The sequence below is a fragment of the Scardinius erythrophthalmus genome, assembly GCF_964197995.2.
Source record: "Scardinius erythrophthalmus genome assembly, chromosome: 1".
NCBI classification, from domain to species: Eukaryota; Metazoa; Chordata; class Actinopteri; order Cypriniformes; family Leuciscidae; genus Scardinius; species Scardinius erythrophthalmus.
Genome location: NC_138221.1, coordinates 30906373 through 30918525, shown reverse-complemented (window position 1 = coordinate 30918525; position 12153 = coordinate 30906373). Strand labels below are relative to the sequence as shown.

Below are 12153 nucleotides of genomic sequence, written 5' to 3'. Positions count from 1 at the left end.
CTAGAAACATTGAAAAGAACAAAGAGGACAATATACACTGCTCAAAAAAATAAAGGGAAAACTTAAACAACACAATGTAACTCCAAGTCAATCACACTTCTGTGAAATCAAACTGTCCACTTAGGAAGCAACACTGATTGACAATCAATGTCACATGCTGTTGTGCAAATGGAATAGACAACAGGTTGAAATTATAGGCAATTAGCAAGACACCCCCAATAAAGGAGTGGTTCTGCAGGTGGTGACCACAGACCACCTCTCAGTTCCTATGCTTCCTGGCTGATGTTTTGGTCACTTTTGAATGCTGGCGGTGCTTTCACTCTAGTGGTAGCATGAGACGGAGTCTACAACCCACACAAGTGGCTCAGGTAGTGCAGCTCATCCAGGATGGCACATCAATGCGAGCTGTGGCTAGAAGGTTTGCTGTGTCTGTCAGCGTAGTGTCCAGAGCATGGAGGCGCTTCCAGGAGACAGGCCAGTACATCAGGAGATGTGGAGGAGGCCGTAGGAGGGCAACAACCCAGCAGCAGGACCGCTACCTCCGCCTTTGTGCAAGGATGAGCAGGAGGAGCACTGCCAGAGCCCTGCAAAATGACCTCCAGCAGGCCAAAAATGTGCATGTGTCTGCTCAAACGGACAGAAACAGACTCCATGAGGGTGGTATGAGGGCCCAACATCCACAGGTGGGGGTTGTGCCTACAGCCCAACACCGTGCAGGACGTTTGGCATTTGCCAGAGAACACCAAGATTGGCAAAATCGCCACTGGGGCCCTGTGCTCTTCACAGATGTTGCAGGCAGCAGAACGTTCTCCATGGCGTCTTCAGACTCTGTCACGTCTGTCACATGTGATCAGTGTGAACCTGCTTTCATCTGTGAAGAGCACAGGGCACCAGTGGGGAATTTGCCAATCTTGGTGTTACCTATGAAATTGTCATCGTAGGTACATGTCCACTGTGAGAGACATAATCTAAAAAAAAATCCAGAAATCACAATGTATGATTTTTTAACTATTTATTTGTATGATACAGCTGCAAATAAGTATTTGAACACCTGTCTATCAGCTAGAATTCTGGGGTGCGTTCTCCGAAACTACCTTAACGCTACGTCATTCTTAAGTTGTACCTTAAGAAGTACCTTTTCGTTAATACGTGGTTTCCGAAACCTTCTTAGTTAAGTATACCTTCTGTAAGTCATACGTTCGTGAGGTTGGTCTGGACCACTCTTAGCTTTACCTCATCACTGTTGCAGGTCTATATGAATATAATTCTGAAGTTTTAATACACCCAGACAGTGTTCAGTTAGGCTAATTCAATTATTTTCATGCAAAGAATAAAAATTGTCATTACAATGATTGTTGTTAGAATTTTAATTATATTATTATATAATAAAAATTTATAAGTTTATTTTAATTAAAGAGCGCTTTTAAAGGCCAGTGAAAGCATAGGCTACTGTTAAGTCCTATTCGGACGCTAATATCGTTTCTCATGGGCTCGTACGGTATTTTAAACATTTACAGGGGTAAGTCGGTTATTTTAGTGCCGTCCGAATCCATATCAGTGTTTTTTCTCACCCAACCCGCGTAAAAATCCCTGTCCAAATTAGTACCTACTGTTTTTTGACAAACAGGTCGAGTGGTGATTTAACTGCCGTCTGAATCCACATCTCTGAGTTTACAAAAAGAGATTCAAAATCCACTGTTTAAATCCTTTTTGATCACTGCCGAGCACCGTACGTGACGTACTTTTATTTACTGAAATGCTGGAAATTATTTACAAGAACAATATTTCATCGCAGCTCCACCTCAGCGAACAAAAATGGGAAAGAGAAGAAAGCACATAAAAAATTAAAATGGTTATTATGGCAGCAATATATGATAGCCTATAATTTTAAAATATGTAGGCAAGTAGGCTAGTATAGTTTGGATTATTTTTTAAAATACCCTAATAAAGTCCTAATAAATGCAATTTAAACTATTTCTGAAGTGATTATTTTATAAAGAACACCACTTTCTAGCTTAATGCAGTGAAACAGCCCCTGCACGAGAGAATAATTGATTCTCGAGCCATCGATTTCAACCAATTCAGCACCATCGCCACGGACAGCGCCGGGTAACGTCGCACGTAAGAAGGTATATCTTAAGCAGCTTCCTAAGGTATGGTTCGGGGAACACACCTAGAAATGGTATAACTTCAGTTAAGTTATACCTTAAGAGTCTTCGTAGTGCGCTAAGAGACAACGTTATCGGAGAACGCACCCCTGACCCTCAAAGACCTGTTAGTCTGCCTTTAAAATGTCCACCTCCACTCCATTTATTATCCTAAATTAGATGCACCTGTTTGAGTTCGTTAGCTGCATAAAGACACCTGTCCACCCCATACAATCAGTAAGAATCCAACTACTAACATGTCCAAGACCAAAGAGCTGTCCAAAGACACTAGAGACAAAATTGTACACCTCCACAAGGCTGGAAAGGGCTACGGGGAAATTGCCAAGCAGCTTGGTGAAAAAAGGTCCACTGTTGGAGCAATCATTAGAAAATGGAAGAAGCTCCAGAAATCACTATGTATGATTTTTTTTTAACTATTTATTTGTATGATACAGCTGCAAATAAGTATTTGAACACCTGAGAAAATCATTGTTAATATTTTGTACAGTAGCCTTTGTTTGCAATTACAGAGGTCAAACGTTTCCTGTAGTTTTTCACCAGGTTTGCACACACTGCAGGAGGGATTTTGGTTCACTCCACACAGATCTTCTCTAGATCAGTCAGGTTTCTGGGCTGTCGCTGAGAAACTCAGAATTTGAGCTCTCTCCAAAGATTATCTATTGGGTTTAGGTCTGGAGACTGGCTAGGCCACGCCAGAACCTTCATATGCTTCACATACTTATTTTCCTCACTGTAAGTCCCTGTTGTTTCTTTTGTAGGAGGTCAGTTTGGGTTATTTGACCTTTGTTTTTGGGCCCAAAACTTTATCTTTATTTTGTTGTCATGATTGGGAAATAAAAATCCTTACTTTTGAACTTCCCTTGTGACTCCTCTTGCTTAACTGCTTGGTCCCTGACAATTAGCATAGCATAGCAATTGCTGAATGAGTAAAGAAATATAAAATATTAATACCTGTTCTTACAGTAAACCAAGCTCATGCAGGGAATAGTAAATAAATATAACACAGAATGCTATGGTATATTACTGTTTTAATGGAAAAAAGTATTTTATTGTCAGAATTTGGCTTTGTAATTTTGTTAACAGGTTTTAATAGGTTTCTACAGTTTAATCTGTATCTGTTGGTTAAAGAAACCATCTATAGTCACTATATCCACAGTGCTTCCATAATTGCAATTTAAATGCTAACTTCTTCCTCAGGTTTAAGCATTAATAACAACATTTGATTCATTTGAATGTGATAAATACATTTACATATTAAACATATTCTTAAATACACTTCTTACATAAGAAGAGCAAAGGCAAAAGGAAGCATTGAATAAACATTGAATGGAATTTGTATGTATTTGTATTACATGTATTTCCAATGGAAACCTAAATTAATAAATGCAAATATATCATAAAAAAGACAAATGTCCAATAAAAGCTCATATTAACATTAAGACCGCTTCACTGCACACAGTTTGTATGGGGCTGGGTTCAGGGTGAAGCCCACGACTGGTGTGAGATCCAGATCATCTTCAGACATTCCAGGTGAAGGAGTGAAGCGGAAATGCTGAAGGAGGGAAGTGAAAAACAGGAAGAGCTCCATCTTGGCCAAACTCTCTCCAGGACAAGCCCTGCGGCCTGATAAAAACAATAAGCAAAGTTTTTACAGAAATCACCTGTGATGGCACAATATAATTAGTCTGTATAATAAATTATAACTAATTTGAATTCCACTGCACCTGCAGAGAAGGGCAAGAAGGCGTCCTTTTTGACAAACTGGCCCTGCTTATTTAGGAAGTGTCTTGGGTTGAAGCTGTCAGGAGTTTCCCACTCATTTTCATCCCTCAATACAGATACCAGTAGTGCGAACACACTGGTACCCTGCATAAAACAACACAAATGATCAATGATAAATGGAGAAAACACATAATCAAGAACACAGCATGCTCTTATTGGAGCCAGACCTTCTTGATGAGGAATCCATTCAGATGAACATCACAGGTGGTCTGACGGGGGGTACCTAGGGGTACTATGTTTGCAAATCTCTGCGTTTCATGGATCACAGCGTCTGTATATGGTAAGTTCTTCCTATCTTCCACCACTGGCTGACGTCCATCAATCTCTCGGTCAATCTCGTCTTGGACCTCGGCTTAGTTAAATTCACAACAAAGACCGCAGTATGAAAGTATATAGCAGCATTACTGAATACTTGACTCTGTTTGACACTTTGCATGGTTAATAATTAGATTAAGAAACATGTAGAATTAAAATTGTTATAAAATAACGCATAGTTCTGGTTTTGACTTGACTATGATTGAGGACTCTTTGTTCACTATAAACAATGAATTTTTTTCCCTTTGAAGAACTAAATAAAAAAAGTGAGAATTGATTCAATACTATTTTTTTCCAGTGTTTGAATGTATGCTTTAAGATGGCCATTTGCAGTCTTACCTTGTATTTCAGGGTATTTGGCCATGAGCAGGAGACTCCAGCGTAGAGTTGTGGCCGTAGTGTCAGTACCAGCACCGAACAGGTTGTTGATTGTACATTGTAAATTCATTGAATGGTACAAAGAGTCTGTTTTGCCAGATTCCTGCAGAAGCCATGACAATGAAAGTCAAAACTGGTAATTACAAATCTATTTGATTTGAAGGACATACAGTACCTCGTCCTTCTGCTGTCGTATGAGGAAAGAATCAGCGATTCCTCTGGGCTCCTGAGGGTTCAGAGTCTTCTTCAGACCATTTAATAATTCTTCACTTTGCTTGAATGTTTCTCTGACATTATTCACAATACGTTGCTGATTCACCACAAAAGGACGAAGCCAAGGAAACATGTTGTAGAGCTACAAACAAACAGAATGTACCATTGTACACTGTACATACACCTTGACATATACTCCAAAATCATGCATTATAAACAATATTAATTGTACTTGTTGAATAATTCAAAATAACAATCCGTGTATGAATAAATGGTGGATTGAAAAGGAATGTCTGGGCACCTGAACTGAAGCTGATCCAGTCATCTTCATGTTTTCGTAAGCTCGTTTGACCATGTGATGTAACGTAGTGTTGCTGTACTCAAATCTGGTGCTGTAGATAATGGCAGAGACAACGTTCGAAACAGCCATGGCCACTGGCAGAGTTGTATCAAATGGTTTTCCTGCATATGGGCGAACAAGATTTTAATACTCAAATCAGTTTCATCCATCATGATTTTTTAATTGTGGTTAACAATGTTACCTTCAAACTTCTCAAATTCCCCTTTTAAATATTGTGTTTCTTCAATGATAATCTCTTCACTTCTTTTCTTTCCCATTCCAAAATCTCGCAAGTTTGTGAGAGCAAAGCGTCTCATTTCTCTCCAGTTTTCACCATTGGAAAACACGATCCCTACAGAGGAATAATTTACCCATTACTCTGAAGTGGACCTCACATTTCTAACTTGAATGCAAAGAGATTATTTATTTGTATGTACAACTTTATTTACAAGGCAAGTCTAAGTTCTGAATTAATTTGACATTTGCATCAAAAAAAAAAAAAAAAGTGTGTATAAATGATCATCTGAAGATATGATGCCTTACCATATCCCTGGTTGAAATCATGGAATATGGGTGTAATATCTCGGTCTCCAAACTCCTCAGAAAGGTTCACTAGTGCGTGTTTGATGGCCTTGTATCCTGACAATATTACCACTTTTTTGGGGCCCAAGTGCACTGTGTAAACTGAACCATATTGTTTTGACAGCTGCAAGAGAGAAAAGAATAAGAAAAGCCATAAATGGCTATTGAATTTTTCTATCCAGGGCCGGAGTGGCACCACTTTTCAGCCCGGGAGTTTCAGGCCCAAGACTGGCCCACTGGTGGAATTCCAAATTAGCACTTTTTCCAAATTGGATAAATGAAGCAACAGTTCAGCTCTTACTATTGTGTAGTTTTTATTAATACCATGGTTCAACAAATAATGGTTAAATAATAATTCACTTAAGCTGAGAAGTTAAAAAATATTCCACTATTCCACAAGGATAGGTTGATAAATTAACAAAAGCAGAAAGAAAGAAAGAAAGAAAGAAAGCATTTGAAATGTATCCCACTCTTCAAAAATAATGCTTTTTTAATAGATTGAATCCAATATTGGGTGATAATATAGTATAATGAGAGATTTATAAGCTATTTTTTGTAGGCTGGTCATTTTTGACCGGGAACACCACAAGTGTGACTATGTGCCATTTTGTACAAAATAAAAGGTTTTCAAAACAAATTTCCTGGTGAAAAATTAAAGTAGACTAGTGTGATTAACATTGCAATTTTTTTCATATTTTATGTAATATTTACAAATTTGTTGAAGATTGAATCCAATATTGGGTGATTATATAGCATAACAAGTGATTTATAAGCTATTTTTTGTAGGACGGTCATTTTTGAACACAAAAGGTGTTATAGGGTTTTGAACACAACCTGAGGGTTAAATGACTTTAATTCATATTGTTTACTCTGGTATCCTCTCTACCTGTCCCTGTAGTCATCATGGCCTCCTCATTTTCAGCAGGGGTCTGGCTTATCTGCTGCTCATACACAGATCAAGCTTGAGTTTTGTTATCAATATTAAATTGCATAATATTTGCAAAGATTCATCGCCATGTATTGGGTGATACAAAAAGGCTAATATTTTAATTAAATTTTATATTTTGCCTGTGAATAGGTTGACAACGCTACAACTGTATTAGCCGAATAATTACGTTGCAGGTTAGCCTCATAGCATAACTGCCTAAGGCATTTAAAAAAAAAAAATAACTTAGGCAATTATGCTATGAGGCTAACGTAATGCTAATCATTACTAGACCTATCTCTCTTTACCTGTTGACACTTCTGTTTGTCCTCTTGAAAATAAATCTGTAAGCTTGGCACATTTGGCAGCATCCTCCTCCAATGCCTTTCTTTTTTTCAACCTGGCTTTTTCAGCCCCTCCTGGCCTCTTCCTCCCATCCATCCTCCCTGACGCGTACCGTTACGGTAGGGCCGACCCAGCTATTGGTAGGCGCCGGCGGTGCCATGGTAGCCTACCTGGGAAAACGTTTTGGAAAAGACGGCTATGGACCCAACCAACTCTATGGGAGGGGAGGGGAGAACTCCCTCTCATGGTACAACCTATGCAGAGGCTGCGCGCTGCGGTGTCAGAATCCGGACTAACGTGTAACTAACGTGACAAATGTGAAAAAAAAGAAAGAAAAAAAAATCCTCGACCGGGCCAAAAGTGAAGCGGCCCACCGGGAATTCTCCCGATTCTCCCGATTACCCACCCCGGGCCTGTTTCTATCTATCCATCCATATCTATCCAGTGGCATCCATCCATGGGCATGTAGGACAACACATCCATAACATGCACTCACTGGTCACACATTACTCATAACTATTAGCCAAGTGGGAACAGTGACCTACATTTGAATAAACACATAATCTGTCTGTCTGACTGTCTATCTATCTATTGGCACACAGCAAAATTCCCAGAGTTAAAGGATAATTCCGGTATTTAGCACTTTGAGTCTCTTTTCTGGTTTGTTTTACCACTAACCACTCAGTGAGTTGCACAGTTTTGAAAACGAACGTTAAGGGTTGTTTTAAGGACATGTTTGTGCATGCCCGCAGCCAGCCACTCTGAAGCAGTCAAAGGTGATTCTAAATGAGTCAAAAAGTCGAGACAGGATCCATCGTCAAAATGTCTGTGTCCAACACTCTAGTTCATCCAAAACAAACCAGAAAAGAGACTCAAAGTGCTAAATACCGGAATTATCCTTTAAATTAGCTCTGCTCAGAGAACATTTGGCCCCACACTAAAGAGTGTTAAAGTAAATCTGAATCAGAGTTAAAGTTAATGAGATAATTAAGGAATTAATTAAGTGATGATTCAACATTAGTGATGAACACCTGCTGTTAACAAGCAGAATCTCAGAAGGAAAGTTCTCAGAATGGAACTGACTTCCAGCCACAGCCTCAGATGAAATGAACTGGAGATAAAAGATGATAAATCTCTCAAGATCTCAGCAGAGGAGGATTAAACAACTCCACAAACAGCATTACCAGCTTCACTTATTACTAACCAGATTGACTTTATTTCTGTCAGGCAACTACAAAAGTTCTTTTTGAGAATTAACATAAATTAATTTAGGTGTTGATGTTTTATAGAATATGTTTGGTCACCATTATGGTGTCTCCATTAGTTGGGCAGTTTGGACAGAATTAATAGAGATTTAGATGCTAATGTTTTATTGAAAATGTTGGCCACCATTATGGTGATCAGTGTTTCCTTTATGATGCTGAAAACTAGATCGACTGATCATCTTAGTTTCTGGCTTTCTCGCAACAAATTATGCGTATTGGTAAACACTGTTACAAAGACCACAAACTCACATCAAAATCCAAGTCAAACGCCCAACTAAAGGAACCACTGATCACCATCCCTGACCACGTGACCACCATTACGTCTCCCTGGTCAAACATTACCACTGACTTTTACCCTTGTGATTGTTAGAACTAGGTGACCTACATTTTGTCATTTTTAAACACAGTAAGCTTGCCAGTGAATTCCTACGTGGCACGTGTAGTAATAAAGCAGTAAGTAATGAGAGGAAAGGCCCCATTGATAATTTAGTCTGTTTTTAGAGCCATGATATTACACTTTCCCCCGGTTTCACAGACAAGGCTTCAGCCTAGTCGCAGACTAAAATGTGTGTTTGAGCTGTTTTACCTGAAAGCTACTTGCACTGACACATCTTAAAATGAGTCATTGTCATTGTTTTGACTCAAGATGCACTCCAGTAATATATTTTTTTTTTCTGAGGAATGTTTATAAAAGGAACTTAAATGCACTAATTAAACTAAGGCCTAATCCTAGCTCAGAATGATTACACTTATCCATCCATCCATCCATCTGGATAATGTCTTGTTTGTCTGTCCTACCCGCTCACACATTAACCCTGAGACCCAGGGTGCATCTTAATCATCAATACATTGTATTATCACATTTTGTCTGACTGTTCTTGCCATGACAAACACAGCTACAACAGACGAGAGAAACTAATGTTAAAAATCAAGTCAAAGCTTTTTGAAAATGGTTTCCCAAGTGGATAAATTTGAAAAGGTTTTCACGTTATAGTGTCCTCTTGTTACCTCCTGTGTATATATATACACCCCTTGTTCTGTTCAGTTATCTGTTGGTTCTTGTTAATGTATTGTTTGTTTTGCATTTATCCAGTGTTCTTCTTAGAATTTGCAATAATAATTCAATAATGTCTGTTGAATCTCCTTCATTACACAATTTAAATGTAAAGAGTCCCAACTAAATTTGACTAACTTTAGAATTCAAACCAATGATGGCATACAGAAATATCATCACAAGTGGTTATTAGTATTACACAAATCATCACAATATACAATTTTGTCTTCATGAAAAATGAATGGTTCCTTACAACAGACTCAAGGATGATATAATTTCAAAGCCTTTTGTGTGTGACTTTTTCTAAAAGGAATTAAAAATGGACTTTAAATCAGAGGTCATTGTAAAATTGGGATAACCGTGAATGTTTCTAGCTTTTTGATGATTTACCCAGAAGACGAAGTAATACTGTAGTAAATGAATGCGTATGTGCATAGGCACATAGTCTTTCTTTACAAAGTGACATCGCCAACTACTTGTCTGGCATGACAATTACAGCGTTATTGGTCGTTTTCACAGATCCATATGAACGGGGATCGTTTTGATAACGCAGTCATCTGTACAAAGAAAAAACGCTTCTGTTTTTAGTAGGGGTGTCCATGGTTAACCGATTAACCGATTAACCGTTAAAAATTGCGTAACCGAGTGAAACATTTTGCTCGGTTAAGTGGCGTCAATGGTGTGCATTGAATTTAGTTGTAATACATTTTTGCACCGCCAGAGACCGCTAGACCAGTTTTCTAATATTAAGCGGGCAAAGAAAGCGCGCGTCCGAGAATGAAGGCTGTGCGCGAGCCAGAAACAAATATAGTCAGTCAGTATCCGCGCCACTGATCGCAGCACAATAATATCTGTCTGCAGAGCCGCAGAGCCACAGCTTTACACCAGCAGTTTTACCCCGCGCATGCGCAGTTTCATCACAACAGTTTTACCCGCAGAGTCCGTTTACCGTTACATTAACCCATACAATTTGTATTATGCATTTCCTAAACATGTACTTGCTAATCAAACACTTTATATGAACAAACTACTAATCTATAAAACACAATCGGTCTTCCGACCTTTTACTGTGTTGATATGCGCGAGGGAGAGAGAGCAATACAGCGCTCGTGTTGTTTGAAGGCGGTGAGAGTGCGCGCGCGCGCGGCCGGGGCTCTCTCACTGTTTGTTCTTATGCGCCCTGTCCACTGATCTAAATAATTAGTTGTTACGACGACTTATTTGTTCCCTCGTTTTAATAAATCGTGGACACGTTGAACTATTTCCCTCCCTCATTTTGATTTAACGTGGCCAAAAACAGTTTGATACTATTAATTAGTGAATGCTAAAGACCTATATTTTGTGAATTGGTGAATATTCAGGTGAATTATTTCGTGGCCACGAATTAATAATAATTATTAAACTGTTTTTCGTCCCTGTGAAGATAGCTCTTCAGTGAAGGCCGACTACAGCTTTTTATTCCTTTTTTTTTTTGTGAATTGGTGAATATTTATCAGTATCAGGTGAATTGTTGTGGCCACGAATTAATAATACCTCAGCACGTTTTACAAGCCCCTTCTCGATCGCAGCGGCAACGAGCACTTTGATCACTTGATTTAAAAAACAAAACATTTCAGCGCTAGATCGCCTAAAAAAAAAAAAAAAACGAACGAAATGAATGCTCTGCTAGTTAACTGAAGATGTTTTGTTTATTTGTATTGGTATTCATGCCGCGAGATGTTTCAAAAGTGGTGACAATATCGACCTTAGAAAATAGTGGTGGGGACATGTCCCACCCGCAAATTTTGCCTATCTCGGGGTTGCGGCGCGCACACTATGGTTAACCGAGTATTAACCGCTAAGGGCCTCGGTTAACGGTTAATGAAAAACTTGAAAACGTGCAGCCCTAGTTTTTAGCACATTGTTGTCGTTGTAAACGTAAGCTTAGAATGCTTCAGTGTTATTTTTAACACCCTGCTGGTGGTTCCCATATAAACACAAAGCAGTGTTAATTTAACACCGGCTATTTTGCTGTAAATAAGGGAACAATCTAGCACACATTATATGCAATTAGGTCAGACAATAATGACAGGGAACACAGGCAATTGGGAACAGGGAAAACAGAACAAAAACACAATTAAACGAAACCAAAATAGAATTATGTTACAGTAGAAGGTAAAATCATCTGATTTAAATATGTTTTCTCACCTCCCACAGGCTCATGTAGGTTTTCTTGAGGTCCAGCATGTGCAGGTTCCCCAGCAGTGGCAGTGGTTTGGGTCCTGGAGGATATTTTCCCTCATCCTGAGAGCTTGAGCTGATGGAAAAGAGAAAAATAATCAAAAACAACAGCAGGGCAAATATTGTACTTGTGCCCTGCGAGAGTAACACTTCTATTAAAGCCATGGTCAGAGATTTTGTTTAGGTTTGATGTTGGTTGTAGTAGTCTTGCTCTTATGTACTCTGTAGGTATAGGAGGAGAGGTATGGGAGGGGCCATAAGGAGGGTAACCTTTACTCAAAATTGCACAACTGTCACAAATAAGATGATAAAAATAAACAAACAAACAAATAAATAAATAAATAAATAAGCTTACCCAATTTAATTTTGCAAACAGTGCGGCTTTCTTGAATTTGCATCAATATATCCAGGCACAGAAAATGATATTTTACAAGTCTTTTTACTGTAAGAATAACAATTATTGTCTTCTTTTATTTCCCATGTAGAACAGCTTTGACAATCAAAACTTTGTTTTACAGCATATACGGACGTAATCAAAAATAAGTATTTAATGAAAATATTTAAAA

The 12153-nt window shown here is 38.6% G+C and overlaps 1 protein-coding gene across 1 annotated transcript; it reads right to left on the bottom strand.

Annotated features, from left to right (window-relative positions):
- Positions 1 to 3154: 3154 nt before the first annotated feature.
- Positions 3155 to 11778, bottom strand: LOC308698888 (cytochrome P450 2K6-like). The gene is made up of 9 exons (XM_081379338.1): positions 11555 to 11778; positions 5740 to 5902; positions 5399 to 5548; positions 5158 to 5318; positions 4819 to 4998; positions 4605 to 4746; positions 4118 to 4302; positions 3893 to 4034; positions 3155 to 3791 (listed from the first exon to the last, which is right to left on the bottom strand). The coding sequence occupies exons 1-9, from the start codon at positions 11750 to 11752 to the stop codon at positions 3604 to 3606; spliced, it is 1509 nt and encodes a 502-aa protein (XP_081235464.1). The 5' UTR covers positions 11753 to 11778; the 3' UTR covers positions 3155 to 3603.
- Positions 11779 to 12153: the final 375 nt, after the last annotated feature.